This window comes from Acomys minous (assembly GCF_964271855.1).
Source record: "Acomys minous genome assembly, chromosome: 18".
Lineage (NCBI taxonomy): Eukaryota > Metazoa > Chordata > Mammalia > Rodentia > Muridae > Acomys > Acomys minous.
This window is the reverse complement of record NC_140501.1, coordinates 62,205,938-62,226,169: the sequence shown is the minus strand read 5'-3', so window position 1 is coordinate 62,226,169 and position 20,232 is coordinate 62,205,938. Positions and strand designations below refer to the sequence as shown.

At 44.3% G+C, this 20,232-nt stretch overlaps 1 protein-coding gene across 6 annotated transcripts in view; it reads left to right on the top strand.

The window, feature by feature from the left end:
- Positions 1-20,232, top strand: part of LOC311589016 (uncharacterized protein) — a 130,712-nt gene that overhangs the window by 89,994 nt on the left and 20,486 nt on the right. For 5 of the 6 annotated variants that reach the window (XM_084767251.1, XM_084767252.1, XM_084767248.1 and 2 more), the window contains exons 2-4: positions 8,837-8,966; positions 9,959-10,052; positions 10,715-11,026. In XM_084767251.1, coding sequence (XP_084623377.1) covers positions 8,961-8,966; positions 9,959-10,052; positions 10,715-11,026 — 412 coding nt within the window. In that variant the 5' untranslated portion in view covers positions 8,837-8,960. The remainder of the gene's footprint in view (positions 1-8,836; positions 8,967-9,958; positions 10,053-10,714; positions 11,027-20,232) is intronic. The other variant, XM_084767249.1, reaches the window with a different exon arrangement.

Here is a 20,232-nt window from a genome sequence, read left to right as displayed (position 1 = left end):
GTATGTGTCACAATGCTCAGCTCATAATCATTTTCATACTCTGAACCCTCCTTCCATTCCAAAAATAACTGTCACATTAAAAAAATTATTTTAGACTTGCTTTATTTTATGTGCATGGCTATTTTTCCTGTACGTGCATACTTTTCTGGTGTCCATGGAGGCCAGAAAAGGACATTGGATTCTCTGGGACTAGGGTTTGTGAGCCACTGTGTGGGTACTGGGAAAAAGCCGAGGTCTGCTACAAGAACAAGTGCTTTCAACCTCTGAACCATCTTTCCAGGCCCAGTGTCACAACCCTGTAGAGTGCACAGTCCTTTAAGGATGCAGTTGAGATGGCCCCAAGGACACATCAGGGGAAGATGCTCTAGAGAGAACTTATGTGCCGCAGCTAAACACATTAGAAGAAGATGTGATGGAGGCAAAGGGGACCCAGGAGACTCAAAGACATAGGAAAATTTATTGGTACTGAGCCTGAGAGTATTGCTTCTACCTGCTCAGTCTTCACCTTGAGGGGGGGCCCTTTTCCTAAATACCAATAAAAAGCCTTGAGTTAAAAAAAAAGTTAAATTTTGTTTTGTAGTACTTGGCTAAACATTTTTGTATCAGTATTCATCAGGAATATTGTTCCATAGTTTTTTCTTATGATGCTATCTTTGTTGAATATCCAAATATTGCTGGCTTCAAAGAAAAAATGGAGAAGTGTTTCTTCCCTTTCAACGTTTCCAAGAGTTTAGAGTATTGATGTCTGTAGTGGCAATTTGGGGTTGTTTTTGTTTTGTTTGGTTTTGGTTTTGGTTTTTCAAGACAGGGTTTCTCTGTGTAGCCCTGGCTGTCCTAGACTCACTTTGTAGAGCAGACTGGCCTTAAACTTAACAGAGATCTGCCTGCCTCTGCCTACTGAGTGCTGGGATTAAAGGCGTGCATCACCACGCCTGGCTGGATTTTTGGTTACTTTAAAAGACAGAGAAACATTATAAGAATATGTTTTAATTTTAATCCCAGGTGTTGAAATATGGGGCTGCTTCACATCAGCTGACTATGACAGGCCTCATGTTCTCACAGAGACATAATTTTCCTACATTTTACTAGCACTAGATTTTAAAGATTTCTTCTTTCTTTAAAGATGGCTTCTAATCCATTTTTGTGGAATATCCATTTTGAGGAAGAAAAATTTTTATAGGTTTTTATAGGAAGCCTTTTATTAAGCAGAAACAGAAGTTCAAACTTGTGTGTTACATCCCAAAGGTTAAGAAAAAGGATTGTGGTTGTCAATTATGTATTCATGCAGCTAAAGCCATTCATCAAACCGTAGGCTAATACATGATTATTTCAAGATTAAAGTAACCCAACTCTAGTATCCATAAGGTACATTAGTGACCTTTTTCTAGCATATATATATATATTTTAAAGATGTATTTATTTATAATATATACAGCATTCTGCCTACATGTATGCCTGTATACCAGAACAGGGCACCAGATCTCATTATAGATGGTCATGAGTCACCATGTGGTTTGCTGGGAACTGAACTCAGGACCTCTGGAAGAGCAGCCAGTGCTCTTAACTGCTGAGTCATCTCTCCAGCCCCCCTTTCTAGTATATTTTAATAATATATTACTTTTTATTTACTTACCAAATGAAATATATAAATTAAATTTCTCTTTCTTTTTTCTTTTTTTAAAGATTTTCTTATTTATTACATATACAGTGATCTGCTTGCATGTACACTTGCACTTAAGAAGAAGGCACCAGATCTCATTATAGATGGTTGTGAGCCTCGATGTGTTTGCTGAGAATTGAATTCAGGACTTCTGGAAGAGCAGACAGTGCTCTTAACCACTGAGCCATTTCTCCAGCCCTTCTTTTGGTTTTTCATTTTTTTAAAAAAATTATTCATTTATTATATATGAGTACTTTATCTGCAGAAGAGCTCATTAGATCACACATTATAGTCAGTTTTGAGCCACCCTGTGGTTGCTGGGAATTGAACTCAGGACTCTGGAAGAGCAGGCTGTGCTCTTAACCACTGAGTTATCTCTCCAGCCTCTTCTTTTGGTTTTTCAAGAAAGAGTTTCTCTGTGTAAATAGCTTGGCTATCCTAGAGTTACTTTGTAGACCAGGCTGGCCTGGACTCACTTTGTAAACCAGGCTGGCCTTGAACTCACAGAGATCCACCCGCCTCTGCCCCTCTAGTGCTGGGATTAAAGGTGTGTCCCACCAATTTCTAAAAATTGGAAGGCAATATGGCTCAGGGGGTAAAAGTACTTTCTATCAAGCTTGATGACCTGAATTCAACCCAGGAACCCACATCAATGGAGAGAACGAACCACTTCCTACAAGTTGTCCTCTGATCCCCATAAGCACACTGTGGTAATTGTGTCCTCTTCCACACATAACATGGATAAACAAACATAATAAAAGTTGGGCTGGACACGGTGGTGCACGCCTTTAATCCCAGAACTGGTAGGCAGAGGCAAGCGGATCCCTTTGAGTTCAAGGCCAGCCTGGTGTACACAGCAAAGTCCAGGAGTTAGACCTACCTGGGAGAACGTGTCTTACAAAAACAACAAAGTTTGACTCATTAATGGTAGACATGTGGTGTGCTGTGATTGCTCATAAGCAAGCATAAATTACAAAATAAGGTTTTCTGGTCTGCTGCTTCTGTTTTCTCAAACCCGATGTGACCTGTAAGAGACAAATCTTTCATCAATCAGTAAACACATGTACAGAGACATTTTGTTCTGATTTTTAGACACAGCACTCAAACCTGCAATCTTTTCTCAGGATTGTAGGCATGTTCTGCCACACCTGGGTGTGTGGGTGTCCTATTTAAAAGAAGTTTTAAAGCCAGGCATCATGGTGCATGCCTTTAATCCCAGCACCCCTGAGGAAGAGGCAAATGGATCTCTGTGAGTTTGAGTCCAGTCTGATCTACAAAGGTAGTCCAGGAGAGCCAACACTACCCAGAGAAACCCTGTGTTGAAAAACCAAAACCAAAACCCAAACCAAACCAAAAAGCTGTTAAGGAATACATAAACTTGCAGGATTTGGTGGTGCACACCTTTAATCTCAGCATTCAGAAAGGAGGCAGAGGCAGACAGATCTGTGAGTTTGAAGCCAGCCTGGCCTACAAAGAGAGTTTTAGTACAGTCAAGGCTGCACAGAGAAACCCTGTCTCAAAAAACAAAAAGCAAAACAAAACTAAAAACAAAAACAAACAAAAAAACCTTTACAAATCAAGTATTTGAATGTAAAAACAAACAAAAAAAATCAGAAAAAATAACCCAGTGATATTAAAATACTGTATAAAGAGGCCTGGTGGAGGTGTACACACCTTTCATCCCAGTATTTGAGAGGCAGAGGGAGACAGACCTCTGAAATCTAGGGCAGATTGGTCTATATATTGTTCCGGGACAACCAGGGCTACACAGAAAAACCATGACGTTGTGGAAGTTTTGGTTTATGATATGTAAGCATGTTTCTCTTTTAACAAACCAAGGTGTGGGCTATGGGGGCTGCTCCAGTTTGTCCTCAGCTGATAACTGCATGGGGGAGCGGGCTCTTTGCCAGTTGGTATAAATATGAAAGGAGAGAGAAAGAGAGGGAGAGAGAGAGAGAGAGAGAGAGAGAGAGAGAGAGAGAGAGAGAGAGATGGAGGGGCAGACAGAGGCCTGTGAGACTGCTGCTGTGTTTGCTGTTGCTAGCTGAATAGCCTGACCAGGGAGACTGGACTTGCCCCAAGGAACCTGACAACCCTAAATAGTAGGAAGTAGCCAAGGAGAACCACACCCCCTTCTCCCACTAACCTTCTGGTGTTGGGGTGGAGAAGGGAGAAAGAGGCATAAGATACACCAAATAAAATTGAGTTTAAAATACATGCTACACCTGAAAAGAGAGAGAAGTAAAATGAAGGGGGGGGGACAATAACCACCAAGTAAGTTTGCTTATTATTATACAGAAAAAATATTGGTTCTGTCCCCGACCTGACTAAGGGAATAAGTCTCTTCTTGTTTCTCTGCTGCACTGACTAGCTAGACTTCAGGCTTCAGTCTGGTGGTCCTGGCTCTGCCTCTCATCTTGCCACAGGAATGCTGGGATGGCAAATATGTGTCACTCCATGGGGCTTTAGATGTGGCTTCCAAAGATTGAATTTGAGTCATGTGACTTGCATGGGTAGTGCTTTTACTCCTTAAAAGGCCTCTTTAACAATCCACAGCTGGGGCTTTGCAGACGCCGCTGTCCCTTCTCGCTGCTTGCTGCAGCCATGGTCAACCCCCTCGTGGTCTTCGACATCGCGGTTGATGGCGAGCCTTTGGGCCGCGTCTCCTTCGAGCTCTTTGCAGACAGAGTTCCAAAGACAGCAGAAAACTTCCGTGCTCTTAGCACTGGAGAAAAAGGATTTGGATATAAGGGTTCCTGCTTTCACAGAATTATTCCAAGATTCGTGTGCCAGGGTGGTGACTTCACATGCCATAATGGCACTGGCGGCAGGTCCATCTATGGGGAGGCAGAGGCAGGTCTACTGATATGAGTTCAAGGCCAGCCTGGTCTAAAAAGGCTGTACCAAGGCTACACAGAAAAACTGTCTCAAAGGAAAAAAAAACTCAAACAAACAAAAACCAAAAACAATCCACCAAGGCATCTCACCAAGCCTGGTAGCCTTTGTTCCATCCCCTGGGTCCACACGGCAGATATATGCACTCACACATATGTATACATGCACACCAGATAAATACGTGTAATTTTTATTTTTTGGTTTTTCAAGACAAGGTTTCTCTGTGTAGCGACAATCTTAACCGCTGAGCAATCTCTCTAGCCCCTCTGTAATTTTAAATTTATGATTTAAAAATCCACAAATGAGAGTGTATGTTTTTAAAAAATAAAATCTCAATTGTTTATTTTTACCAATAAAGATTTGGGAGCCAAATGCTGGGGCAAAAGAAAGCCCAAACATTCATATATGTTAGTCTATATGGGCCTTTTCTTTCTTTTCTTTTTTAACATTCTTTTTAATTGTATACGAGGGATTTATCTGCAGAGCAGGGCATCAGATCAAATTATAGATTGTTATGAGCCACCATGTGATTTGTGGGAATTTTACTCAGGACCTCTGGAAGAGCAGAGGTCTTAACCATCACTTCAGCCTCCCCCCCCCTTTTTTTCAACACAGAGTTTCTCTGTGTAGCCTTGGCTGTCCTACACTCACTTTGTAGACCAGGCTGGCCTTGAATTCACCGCGATCATTTCTTCTTGTTGCCTCCTAACTGTAATGTTGGTACTGGTATGAATCCCAGCTAGCATTGATTAGCTACAGTTTTAGACATGATTCTTCTTTACAAACAAATGGATTAAAAACTAGTATGTAATATGGGTGTGGTGGTGCACGCCTTTAATCCCAGCACTTGGAAGGCAGAGGCAAGTGGATCTCTGTGATTTGGAGGCCAGCCTGGTCTACAGAGTGAGTCAAGAACAGCCAGGGCTACACAGAGAAACTCTGTCTTGAAACAACAAAATAAAAACCAAAAACATAAACCTCACAAAATAAATAAGTAAATGAATAAAATGAACAAAAGGGATCTCTGCTTCATTTGAACTGGCAAGATCCACTTCTAATCCAGATCTGTTTGTTGGTTTGTTGTTTTTGTGTTTTGAGACAGGGTTTCTCTGTGTAGCCCTGGTTGTCCTGGAGGTCACTCTGTAGACAAGGCTGGCCTCCAATTTACAGAGATTCCTCTGCCTCTGTCTCCTGAGTGTGTTATTAAAGGGTGTGCCACCCACCTGGCTTAATCCACATCTCTGAGGTAGGGAGACACACCTTTAATCAGATCTGCTGGAAGCCAATATAAGGAGGGGGAAGAAGGCAGCACTTGCTCCTTTCCTGTCGCCTTCATAGCCAGTCCCTTCCTTCACTGGCCCTGGAGCCAACCTTTCCAGGAGTCCAGTGTCTACTGAGGACAGCTGAAAGATCCAGCCTGTGCCAGTAAAGAATTTTCCCATTCCTGGTCGGCCAGTTTTGGATTAGTTGGACCTAGCCTGTAAGTAATTCTAACAGATCCCCTATAAACTCCCCTTTAAAATTCTATACACTTTGCTACTCTAGAGGACTCAGAATAATACAGCAGGCATAGTTCTATGGAGTTATCAAAAGAGTAATTAAGGCTTGCTATGGAGCCCTGGAGTTCAGTATCAGAAAAGACTGGGCTCTCGTGGGACATTGTTTAAGGTAGGAAGGCTGTGCTGATGTAGGGCTTATTCTTTTTTTTGGGTGGGGCACCATATAATAACTCCTTCACAGGGGCTTTGTAGAGCTGCCGGGCGGGCCTGTAGACAGCCAGACATCCCAGGCTCCTGCGGGCACATCAGGAGGTGAAGGCCATCCTATGCTTCTGGGGTTTTGTTGTTGTTTGTTTTGTTTGGTTTTTTGGTCTGTTTGGATGGTTGGTTGGTTTTTTGTTTGTTTGTTTGTTTGTTTGTTTGTTTTCGGTTTTTTGAGACAGGGTTTCTCTATGTAGCCGTGGCTGTCCTGGACTCATTTTGCAGACCAGGCTGGCCTCGAACTCACAGCGATCCGCCTGCCTCTGCCTCCCGAGTGCTGGGATTAAAGGCGTGCACCACCACGCCTGGCGGTTTTTTGTTTTCTAAGACAGGGTTTCTAAGCACTGGAAGGCAGAGGCAGGACGATCCCTGTGAGTTGAAGGCTAGCCTGGTCTGCAAAGAGAGTCTCAGGACAGCCAGGGCCACATAGAGAAATCCTGTCTCAAAAAAAAAGAAAAAAAAGAAAAAAAGAAAAAAAAAAGAAACAAGCAAGCAAGCAAGCAAGCAAACAAACAAAAAAACCCAGCTAGACTAGGTAGGGCACACCTTTAATACCAGCACCACAGAGGCAGATCCGCTGTGATTTGGAAGCCACACTGGTCTACAGAGTGAAACCCCCAAATCAAACCAACCAACCAAACAACAACAAACCATTGTGCTCTTGCAGCTGGGTGCTTCTGAGGGACAGAGAAATGTGCAGGACGCAGGGGTTCGGGCTGTAGCAGTGCTCAGACAACAGGAGAGACACTAGGGCTTGAGGCCTGGGCCAGAGTTCACATATCCATTGTGACCTTCACCATAGCTGTCCCCACTGTGCCACCACTCCTGCCTTTCCCACAGGCCGTGCTCTCCTGTTCTCCTGTCTCCTCCTCTGCTTCCCTTTTCTCTTTGTGCCTCTTGGAGAAGAACTTTCCAGGTTCCACTTTCCTATTTATTATGGCTTAGCTACAGTTTTTGCAATGTAACAGTTTAAAAAATTTTTCTTTATGTCTAAGTTTTTCAATCAAACTTTAAACAAAGTGAAGACATTTAACAAATGTTTTAAACTTTTTTCCCTCCTGAGACAATGTTTCTCTGTGTAGTTTGGCTGTCCTGTACTGGCTCTGTAGACCAGGCTGGCCTTGAACTCATAGTGATCCTCCTGCCTCTGCTTCCCAAATTTTGGGATTACAGGCCTTTGCCACCATACCTTCTTTCCCAGTTTCTCTTTGTTTTTGTTTTGTTTTGTTTTTTAGACAGGGTTTCTCTGTCTAGCATGGGCTGTCCTGGACTCCGTGATCCACCTGCCTCCACCTCCAGAGTGCTGGGATTAAAGGCTTCATTCCCATAGGCTATGTTATCTGTTACCATTATTCAATTTTGATATTTCATAGGTGTACCAACAACCACTTAAAAAGATTTTTTGTTTGTCCTTTGAGATAGGGTCTCTCTGTTAGTGTTGGCTGTTGTGGATAGGCCAGTGTAGACCAGGCTGGCCTTGAACTCACAGAGATCTGCCTGCCTCTGTCTCCTGAGTGCTGGGGTTAAAGGTGTGTGCCACAAAATTTTTAAAATTTAAATAATTTATTCAGATTACATCTCAATTGTTATCCCCCCACTTATATCTTCCCTTTTCCCTTCCTTTCCCGATTCACCTCTCCTAGACCTGTGACAGAAGGAGACCATTCCCCCACCATATGATCACAGCCTTTCAGGTCTTATCTGGGTAGCCTGCTTTCCCTTCCTCTGAGTGCCACCAGGCCTCCCCACCAAGGGGAAGTGACCAAACTGGGCACCAGAGTTCCTATCAGTCAGTGCCTGCTCTCCATACAACTGGGGAAGATGTGCTGTCCATTGGCTACATCTGAATAGGAGGTCTAGGTTTACTGCATTCATTGTCCTTGGTTGCTGCAGTAGTTTGTGCAGGTCCCCAGGGTCCTGATCAGCCATCCTTGATGGTTTTATAGAGGACCACATCTTTAATCCCAGCATTGGTGTCAGGGAGCTAGAGGCAGGCTGATCACTGTGATGTCCTGGAAAGCTTGGTCTAATTTTAGTGAATTCTAGGATGACCAGGACTATGTAAAGAAACCCTGTTTCAAAAAAAAGACCTAAGGCTGGAGAGATGGCTGAGAGGTTTAGAGCACCATCTGCTCTTCCAGCAGTCCTGAGTTCAATTCCCAGCAACCACATGGTGGCTCACAATCATCTATAATGAGATCTGGTGCCCTCTTCTGCCCTGCAGGTGTACATGCAGGCAAGACATTGTATAAATAATACATAAATAAACCTGAAAAAGAAAGAAAGAAAGAAAGAACCAAAGAAAGATGAATTAGCTGACCTCAGTAATACTTAGATTCTTTGAGTATTTCAATTGAGGCTCTGTGTCAGGCCCAAGATCCAGAAATCTGGCTCCTGCCTCAGCCTCCTGAGATGGGATTAAGAGCTCAGGCTGACCTTCTGCTGACCCACCCAAACATCCTGTAGCCTGGGCCTACTCCACTCACATCCCAGAGATTTATAAAGGGCCGCTTCTCCACAGGGTTCTCAGCCTTGCAGAAGTGAGCACAGCTCTCCGTCCACACTCCAGATTCTGTTGCGCCCATCAAGACACAGCGGATCCTTGTTCCCAGCTCAGTGGAGCAAAGGAAGCTCAGGAGCCAAAAATGCAGGTGAGTTGGGGGATCCACTCCTGTGTTTCCTGGAGGATGGCTGTGCTGTTTGTCTTCAACTCATCTCAGAAGGCTCACAGCCTCAGAGTGTGTCTCTGCTGTGCTTCTCCACTCCACTTGGATGTGAGGTCATCGGGTCCTCATAGGAAGCCTCCTGGAATGTTCTGGTACCATGTTCATTGTGCACCCAAGGGAATGTATATGGCAAAACATCATTAAATGCCCTGAATGGGAACACATCTGCAATTTGCAAATGCACAAGAGGTAGCACTAAACTTGTTCTTGGTTATTTTTTCTTTAGTTAGTTAAGGCAGCATCTTTTTTTGATTTGGTTTTGTATGGTTTTCGAGACATTTAACCCTGGCTGTCCTGGGCTCAGTTTGTAAGCCAGGTTAGCCTCAAACTCATGAAGATCTACCTCCCCCTGCCACCCAAGTGCAGAAATTAAATGCATGGGTCACCAAACCCCACTTGAGGCAGGATCTTATTGATCCATGGCTAGCCCACAACCCACTACGTAGTCAAGAAGGACGCTGAATGTGTGAGCCTCCCTACACCTCACAGGAAAGAGCTGGGATCATGGCCACCCACCAAGCACCCCTGTGATGTGATATGGGCTGCAGAAATACTGGTTCCCAATGTTTGTCTGGTCCCTTAGTATTCTTGAATAGTTGGAGTTCATTATATGAGATTTGAAGATGGATTTTTAGCCCATGGAGAACAGTAAGGAGATTGGGGAGCTGGAGAGAGAGGCTGATGTCTTCTGAAAGAAGAGGTGCTTCTGTTTCTTATCTTTCACTCCATCAAGGGCACCTACACTATTCACTGGAGTTTTTCCTGGTTAAACTTCAGGACCAAGCTTTCCCATGAGGTGACAATGAGCCAGCACCTGGATGCAAGAGGCAGGCTCCTGAGTCCATGCACAGCACAGAGACAGAGATTCCCATTGCATGAGAACTGTTTTAATATTTTATGTATCCATTTCTGCACAGAGAGAAGCACAGCAAGTCCGAAGACCCAGAAACACCCAAGGCGCCAACGTGCAGCAGAGACAGAGGCAGAGGCAGGAGGACCAAAGGGCCTCAGGTATGCAGAGTCGAGTCTGCTAAAACCAAATTCTTCTTATGTATTTCTTAATTCTGTGGCTTGTGAATATATGCAGGACCCCAGATGTCCACAGCTGTGACAAGGGTAGACTGGCACTCTGAGGTGCCAGGTCTCTGCCCTCACAGAAGACCCAAAGGTTCAGAAACTGTGAGAGCCTCCCTGGGTCAGAGGTGGTCATGAGTCTGTGTAGGCAAAGCGTTCCCAGGTAGCACTTGTCCTGTGAGATCTCTTTGCATCCTGAGATTTATTTCTAAAACTGAAGATACTTACAGTGTCCCGGTGCATGCTAAGAGCAGGATGGCCAGGCCTGGTGACACAGGCCTGTAATCCCAGGTCTCGGGAGGCAGAGGCAGGTAGATCATTGTGAGATTGAGGCCAGCCTGGTCTACAAAGTGAGTCCAGGACAGCCAAAGGTACACAGAGAAACCCTGTCTCAAAAAACAAAAACAAACAAACAAACAAACAAACAAACAAACAAACGAGAGCAGTATAGATGCTGAGTCCTGGGCTGGTTGACATAATCTCTTGGTGACTGCATGAGGTCACTTCTGGCTGTTCAGTGTGCAGGAAGAGTCACTAAGAAAGGTTCAGATGAGCTTCTGCATGATGTCAAATAACTCATGACGTCACTCTGTCCCTAGCAGGTCCTTCTCGTGACCGGTGGACTGATCCTGAAAACAGGGTCTTCCTGCAGGAGTGGGAAGTAGTTGAGCAGGAAGTGGGCCACCCAGGCGGGAAGATCCACAAGAAGACCAGACTGATTTGCCAGCGACTCGGTCATCGGGGCCTGAGGAAGAGCTGGACAAGCTGTTTCAACCTGCTGCTCACCATGCAGAGTCTGCACGAAGCTCTCTGTAATGAGAGACCAGGGGTCGAACCACCCTTGTTCTCTCCTTATGCAGAGGCCCTGTACAGGATCCTGGGCCCCAGGGACCCGAGAAGCCAAGTGCCAGGTGAGTGTCTCCTGGGTAGACTGTTGAGGTCCTCTTCTAGAGAGTGGCATCAGCTGGCCTGTCCTTCATGAGCACAGAGCAGAGCACACAGTGGAGGGCAGCCCGTTTCCCACAGGCCTCTATAGCACATAGCAGGAAAGTCTGGCCTCTCTCTGGGTCATTTTGCTGTCACCCAAGGGCATGGAATTTGGACTAGTACATAGTTGACTATGACAAAGAGGCCAACAGGTTACTTAGCCTGATTCAGGGTGAGGGAGGGTGCCATGCTTATGACTGTAAAAGAGACTTTTACTCTCTGGCTCAGCTGTGGTCTGGGAGGCTTACTGCCTCCTGCTGGCCTAGGCCTGACCCTGGAAGCATGTAGCCTGCAAACAATCCAACCCAGGCCTAGAATGTTTTCAGCCTCTGACACTTCCTGCTTAGGCAGCTCACCTTTCCTTGTTCTTGTTGAGCTCTGGCTGGTTGAACTCAGCTGTTCTGCCTCAAACTCTTCTCTCAGATGACTCAGCTAATCCAGCTTCTCTGTGGGCCAGAATTGCTCTACTTGGCCTCAAACTAACTCTGAAAACTGCTCTGATGTTCTGGCTTCTTTACATTTTCTGGCTCCTTCAGTCTTCACCTGAGTTCTCTCTCTGCAACCCATGTCTCTATTACTGTTATAGTAAAACTGCTTCCTGGGCTGGAGACGTGGTGAAGAGCACTGCCTGTTCTTCCAAGGTTCATGAGTTCAATGCCAAGGAACCACGTGGTGGCTCGCAACCATGTATAATAGAATCTGGTGTCTTCTTCCTGCAAGCAGGCACATAAGAAGACAGAATGCTGTATATAAATAATAAATTAATAAGTCATACAAAAACCCTGATTTATAAATAAATTAATAGCAAAAGAAACTTGCCAGGTGTGCGGGCACATGCCTTTAATCCCAGCACTCAAGAGGCAGAAGCAGGGGGATCTCTGAGTTTGAGGCCAGCCTGGTCTACAAAGTGAGTCAGGACAGCCAAGGCTAAATAGAGAAAACCTGTATCAAAATAAAGCAAAAAGCACAAACTACAAACACAAAGAAGAAAAGCCCTGCTTTCCCATTCCTCTCTCTACTCAGTAAAGTTGGGCTTATCGGCTTCTGTCAAATCTTTTATGATTGGTCACCTTTTCTGCCACTAGATTGGACATAGCTTTCAAACATGGGTGCTCCCTTCTAAATTAACTTTACCTTTGTTTGGCATTAAAGGCATGCACCAGCACACCTGGGCCTAAGCTTTTCTTTACCTGATATGAGGTCTACACCAGGTTGGCCTTGAACTCAAATCTGTTTGCCTCTGTCTCCTGGATTGAAAGAGTGTTTGTATTCCAGCCAGATCACATAGACCTAGATCTTTGAATGTGATCTGTTGCCAGAACAGCCATGTTGTGAATTAACATTCCTCTACATATGATCTCTCTGTTTCTTCTCCTCTCAGAAACTCCCTATGATGGGGCTGGTAACCTCCAGTTTCCGATGTACCCTCAACCTCCCATGGCCTTCCTGCCTCCCGAGTACCATCCTTGGAGTTTAGGCATGCCTGCACCTTCTGGAGAGCCTGAATGGAACCCACCACTGATGATGTCCAGGGAGGAGTCACTGGTTCCCAGAGGGGATCCCTGGGGCCCCTCTTATCTGATGGCTCCACCGCAATATCCTGCCTCTGTCCCTGCAGACACCAGCCTCCAGCCATGGTGAAATTCTGACAACAACCCAAGTCTTCCATGAAGATGTCTATGAAGAAACTCTCCTCCTCCTCCTCCTCCTCCTCCTCCTCCTCCTCCTCCTTCTACTCCTCCTCCTTCTCATCTCTTCTCCTTGTCACTACTGTTGGGGTCATACGTACAGGCAGGCAGGGGGTGTGGTACTAACTGCGGGGCGTTCATTTCTAGGTGACCTGGCACCTGCCCTCTGCCCTCTGTCTCCTCCAGACTCCTGACACTGTCTCCCATACTACAAGGGCAGCCTCTGCGTCCACTCAACACCTTTTCATTCCCTAGCCTTCTAGTTAAGGAACTCAGGGTCAGTGTCTCACAGCCTCCAAGTCAATGCAATAGAAATTATTCGGAGCTTGAGATGGATCTGGGGGCTGGTGTGATGTAATGTCAATTAAGAGAATATCAAAGCTAACCTAGATATTTAAGTTTCAGATACTGAATGAATGTCCAGGGACATTGCCACCATTTTTAAAAAAGATTTATTTATGTAGCAGTGTTTTGCCTGCACCTAATACCTGAAGGTCAGAAGAGGGCACCAGAGCTATGAGCCTTTTCGTGGTTGATGGGAACTGAACTGAGGACCTTTGCAAGAGCAGCCAGTGGTCTTAACTACTGAGCTGTCTCTCCAGACCCATTGCCACCTATTTTAACCTAATGTAGCTGTGCAAGTGATGAGTACAGCTTAAGTTCTGTGGAGGTGGAAAGACGAGGCTCCTTTCTGGGCTGACTTTCTGAAAGCCTATAGCAAAGACAGGACTGAAAGAAGCTTCTCTTTTTGCCTGATTGCTTTCACTCTTGTTAGCAAGAGCATCTGCTGACTGCCATTAGAGCAGTTGTCAGTCTTTTGAACTGTATTCCCTTTGGGATTAATGACTCTTTCTTAGGTTTCATCTAAGACCATCAGAAATATCAAATGTTTACATTATGAATCTTGACAGTAGCAAAATCAGTTATGAAATAGGAAAGAAGATAAAATTACGGTTGGGCATTACCCCAACATGAGGAATTGTATTAAATGGTGGCAGTGTTAGGAAGGTTGAAAACCACTGTATTAGAGCTCACTTCTTCAAGATTCTGGGATATACTGAAGACCATGTGAGACATTCAGATCCAGAATAAGCAACTACTGGATTCTTGGACTTCTGTTCATAGGCAGTCAGTGTTGGATTAGTTGCATACATTATAGAATATACATATATACAAAACAAAGCTGGGGCTGGGTCCGGTGGTGCGCACCGTTAATCCCAGCACTCAGGAGACAGAGACATGCTTATCGCTGAGTTTGAGGCCAGCCATGTCTACAAAGAGCGTTTCAGGACTGCCAGGACTATTACACAGAGAAACCCTGTCTTGGAGAAAAAAGACTGTCTATGTATAAAAATTGTATTATATTATATTATATTCATTCATAAAAATGTGCATGTATACATATGTTCTATAATATACAATGTATATACGTATATAGACATTCTCCATGCTTTGTTACGCTAGAGAACTCTGACTAATATTCCAGGTAATGCTATATTCAGGTATCAAAATAGTCATTAAGATTTCATAGGAAACCCTGGGATTCAGCATCAGAGAAGACAGGGCATTCATGGGACACTGGCTACCTAGGGAGGAAGGCTATGATAATATGGGGCAACATCCTAAGTCCTTCATGTTGGAGTTAGCACAAGTTCTGTGCCTGTAGATGGGCAGAGATCCCAGACCCCTAGGGAAGCATGTGGAGTTCAACATCATCCTGTGCTACAGGGGTAGTTAGAGGCCAGTCCCAGGGTCCCTCAACCCTGTCTCCAAAAGAAGAAAAGAAACAGATGCACCTATCCTTCATGCCTATGCCTTTTTCTCTTCCTGGTGCTTGCAGTTCTTACTAAAATGTCTTACTAAACTTCATCTCTGGGATGGAGGGTTGGCTCATAGGTTAAGAGTACTGGCTGTTCTACCAGAGGTCCTGAGTTCAATTCCCAACAACCACATGGTCACTCACAACCATCTATAATGGGGTCTGGTGCACTCTTCTACTTTGTATATGTATGTAACTAATATGTAATCCCTAAATAAAAAAAACTTCATCTGTGCTGCTTTATATGAGTGATTTTTTTCTCTACCATGACATGTGTGTGGATAAACCAGGCAAATTACAGAGCTGTGGAGGAGGGGGAAATTCATGCTCACAGTTGTTTTCAAAGTGTAGGATGCATGGGACACTGACCCAGCAAACACAAATCAGGAAAACCCAACCACACCAGAACAAAGGGTTCCCACACCCTTGAGATGAGTGACACATGTCCCTATTCCCAGTAGTCATCTATAATATCCCTTAGTCTCCTTTGCATTAATGTAATCACAGTTGCCCTCCCACCACTAGAGCAGTGGTTCTGGACCTTGCTAATGCTGTAATGCAATTCCTCACTGGCTGTGGAGAGGCAGGCTTTTCGTCCCAGCACTCCAGTGCCAGAGACAGGCAGATCTCTGAGTTTGAGGTCAGCCTGGTCTATACAATGTGTTCTAGAACAGCCAAGGCTACACAGAGAAAGCCTGTCTGGAAAAACCAATGAACCAACCAAGATACAAAAGACAAAAGCAATTTCTATTGCTGTGGTGACCATCCCAAACATACAATAATTTTCTTGTACAGCAATAGGATAAACTACGGTAAGTTTTCTAATCACCTTGAGCCGCCCTCTTCGGTGTCATTATGCAGCGGAACAATAGGTGCTTGTCTAAATTCCTCTGTCTGTGTCTGAGTATTTTTTAAATTTCATGTATAAGTCATTCTAAGGTTTGTATCTTTTCTAACCCCTTTTCATATTTGCCACAAACACCCAGCATGGGGTGCTGGAGCGAAGATTCAGAGGTTAAGAGCACTGACTGTTTTTCCAAAGGTCCTGAGTTCAATTCTCTGCAACCACATGGTGGTTCACATCCATTTATCATGAGTTCAGTCTGGCCTGAAGGCATTGTACACTGGCAGAACACTGTATATATAATAAATATTTTTAAAAAACCCATATGGCTACTAAGGATAAAATATGAATCACCAGACTAATAATATTTATAATTAATATCATGTGAATCTCTTACATTTTTGGTTATGAACCTAGTCTTTAATGGCTGAGACCTCTCTCCAGCCCTCATGCCAATCTCAATTAAGTAATTCATCTTTCAATTTTCTGATTCTACTTTCATCTAAAGTAGAACTATACAGGGTCTTAACAACCTTTATTATGATATGCCTCATTCTTAATATCGGGAGGTTTTTTTCTTGCTTTTGTTTTCCATGTTTTTATTTGTTTTGTTTTGGACACAGGGTTTCTTTGTGTACTCCCTTTGTAGACTAGGCTGGCCTCAAACTCACAGAGATCCACTGGTCTCTGCCTCCCAAATGCTGAGGTTACAGGTGTGTGCCACCATATATGACTAGATTTTTCAGTTTAATAATACTTAACTCTCTCCTTGAGGACTTCCCACGTGATATATAAAACCCGATGGCGTCTCACTTTGTCCACAGCTGGCATGATGTCTCTCCATGTGCTTTTCCCATGTTGGCCAACAATTTTGTTTTTAACAACATCTCAATAGTTTGATTTTGCCAATAAAGACTCAGGAGCCTGTTAGCTCAGAGAGGCAGAGAAAGCACTCAGTTGACCTTCCTCTTCAGCTAATGTCCCAGAAGGAATCTCTCGTCCCATGACATCTCTCACAAACCCCTCAAACTGATTGTCCCCCTGTAGATTCCATATCAACACCATTTTGTGTTCAGGGCCTGAGCACCTGACCCTTGCTTCCCCCTGGAGTTTCCATGGAGAGCCCCAAATACACAGCTAGCAACTGGTCCTCGGAACTTGTACCCGGGGCTAACCAATCAGAGCTTCAGGTCATAGTGACCAGAAGAAATGAAAAATTCCCTCCTGTGGTCTGGCCCTGGTCCACTTGCTTATCCCTGGTTATCCAGCTAATCAGCTTAAAGGTCACCCTGTCAGCCAATCAAGTTTGTACTGATCACTGTTGCTGAAGTCAGCTTCTGTAAAGGATATGAAAACCCACTGCTTTTGCTGCTCAGGGTCTCCTCCTTCTCAAAGGCAGGTAGACCTCGTTCCATTGGATCAATAACAGCCTCTTGCCTTGGCATCAATCTCAGACTCCCTCTCTCATTGGGGCTTCCAGGAAAAGTCTCTCCCACTACAGGTCTTACCCCTCCCTTTTACTTCTTGTGTGTTTCTCTAACACTAGGTAGGAGAGAAACAATGATAGAGGGGAGAGAGGAGTTAGGAAAATGCCTGAATCTAATTTCTTTCCTTTTGTTTCTTCATTCACTGTGGCTATAGCAAACCACAACCAACCTCCATAAATGACCAACAACCACTGCCTCTGCCTCCTAGAGCTATCATATTTATGAACCCTCTGACAAGTTCCCAAAATTCCAAACATCACACAATGACAGAAAATATCTGCACCTGGGAAAGCATGCCTCTGCTAGAGCATGAGGCAGTTCAGTCAGGTACTGTGGACAGCCCAAACCAGCCCCATATCCCCACACCTAGGATTAAAACAAAAACACACTCTTAGACTTTTGTGTTTTTTTAAAGGAACCAAAATTCCAGAATTCCCATTACAAATTCCTCCTTAAAGGACTAGTTGAATTCTACAGCGAATTCTGGGGATATTTCTTTTTTTTTGTTTTGTTTTATGTTTGTTTGTTTGTTGGGAGCCAGGATTTCTCTGTGTAGCCTTGGCTGTCCTGGACTCACTTTGTACCCCAGACTGGCTTCGAATCCACAGCAATCAGCCTGCATATGCCTCCCCAATGCTGGGATGAAGTCAGAGGCAGGCAGATTGCTGTGAGTTCGAGCCCAGCCTGGTCTACAAAGTGAGTCTAGTTCAACTAAGGCTACCCAGAGAAACACTGTCTCCAAAAACCAAAACCATACAAACAAACAAACAAACAAACCAAAACAAAACCAATCAACAGCTGGGTGTGGTAGCACAGATCTTTAGTCCTAGGACTCAGTAGGTGGATGAATGTCCATTGATGTGAGTTTAAGGCCAGCCTGGTCTACAAAGTGAGTCTAGTACACCTCAGGCTACACAGAAAAACTCTGTCTTGACAAAACAAAAAAACAACTAAAAAGAAAACAAAGAAACAAAAAACTATCCACCTTTCTTTTCTTTTTAAAAAGAATCCATAATAACATAAAATATTTGTCTTTCTGAATGTGTCTTATGGTTTAATAAATTATCTCTATCCCATCCATTTATACAAGTTATATATCTCTGTTTTATAGCTGAATAATGCACCATTATACATATATGATACCTTTTCTTTATTCATTAATGCTCTAAAGGCACATGGGCTGATTTCACAATTTAGCTGTAGTGAGTGGTGCTGAGCGGGAGTGTGTGGAAGCTCAGGAGATGGAGCAGCTGGTTCAATGCATCTCACCAAGCCTGGCAGCCTTCGCTCCATCCCCTGGAGCCCCATGGCAGACACATGCACTCACACATACATAGACATGGGCACCAGATAAATAAGTGTAATTTGTTTTAGTTTTTATATTTTTGGTTTTTCAAGACAGGGTTTCTCTGTGTAGCCCTGGCTGTTCTAGACTCACTTTGTAGACCAGGATGGCCTCAATCTGGCAGAGATCATGTCTTTTTGCTGCTTCCTAACTGTGATGTTGGTACTTGTGTGAATCATAAGGCAAACGTCTGTGTTTCCAGATGGTGTCAGGGACCCTGGGAAAGGGTTGTTCAACACCAAATGGAGTCAGATCCATAGTCTGACCTCCAGAGTCAAAGCAAGCAACTGTGCTTCTGTGGGACAGAGAAGCATCCAGGAGAGAGGCGGTCTGGCTTTAGCAGTGCTGAGACCAAAGGAAGACAGTAGGATTGTGGTCTGGCCCAGAGTTCCCACAGCAAGTATGGCCTCCCCCACCCCTGCCTTCCCCACGGGCCATGCTCTCCTGTGTTCCCCTGACCCCTCCCCTGCTGCCTTTTTCTCTTTCTGACTCTTGGTGAAGAAGTTGCCAGACTCCTCTTTCCCAGTTAGTATTCATTAGCTACAGTTTTGGACATGATCCTAACTTACAAAGTGATGGATTTAAAAATTGTTTGTTATCAGGGTGTGGTGGTGCACACCTTTAATCCCACCACTTGGAAGGCAGAGACAGGCAGATCACTGTGAGTTGGAGGCAATCTTGGTCTACAAAGCAAATTCAAGACAGCCAGGGCTACATATAGAAACTTCGTCTTGAAAAACAAAAACAGAAATGTTAAAAAACATAAATGAGTAAATAAATAAAATGAACAAAAGCCCCAAGCTAAAAGGCACACCTGGGAGGGATCTCTGTTTGATTTGAACTGGCAAGATCCACTTCTAATCCAGATCTGTTTGTTTTTTGTTTTTGTTTTGTGTTTTGAGACAGGATTTCTCTGTGTAGTCCTGGTTGTCCTGGAGGTCACTCTGTAGACAAGGCTGGCCTCCAATTTACAGAGATTCCTCTGTCTCTGTCTCCTGAGTGTGGGATTAAAGGGTGTGCCACCCACCTGGCTTAATCCACATCTCTGAGGTAGGAAGACACACCTTTAATCAGATCTGCTGGAAGCCAATATAAGGAGGGGGAAGAAGGCAGCACTTGCTCCTTTCCTGTTGCCTCCATAGCCAGTCCCTTCCTTCACTGGCCCTGGAGCCAACCTTTCCAGGAGTCCAGTGTCTACTGAGGACAGCTGAAAGATCCAGCCTTTGCCAGCTAAGAACTTTCCCATTCCTGGTCGGCCAGTTTTGGGTTAATTGGACCATAGCCTGTAAGTAATTCTAACAGATCCCCTATAAACTCCCCTTTAAAATTCTATACACTTTGCTACTCTAGAGGACTCAGAATAATACAGCAGGCATAGTTCTATGGAGTTATCAAAAGAGTAATTAAGGCTTGCTATGGAGCCCTGGAGTTCAATATCAGAAAAGACTGGGCTCTCATGGGACATTGTTTAAGGAAGGAAGGCTGTGCTGATTTGGGGCCATATTCTTTTTTTTTTTTTTTGGGTGGGGCACCATATTCTAACTCCTTCACATGGGGCTTTGTAGAGCTGCTGGGCCTGTAGATGGGGAGACATCCCAGACTCCTGTGGGCACATCAGGAGGTGAAGGCCATGCTATGCTTCTGGGGTTTTGTTGTTGTTTGTTTGGTTTGGTTTTTTGGTCTGTTTGGATGGTTGGTTGGTTTTTTGTTTGTTTGTTTGTTTGTTTTGGTTTTTTTTGAGACAGGGTTTCTCTATGTAGCCTTGGTTTTCCTGGACTCACTTTGTAGACCACACTGATCCTCCTGCCTCTGACTCCCAAAGGCTGGGATTACAGGTGATCTAGGGAGGAAGACAGAAGTTCATGCTCATCCTTGTTTTCAAAGTGGGTTTCAAGATAGCTGCAGATATATGAGACACTGTCAAAAGAGACCAAAACCAAGACAACC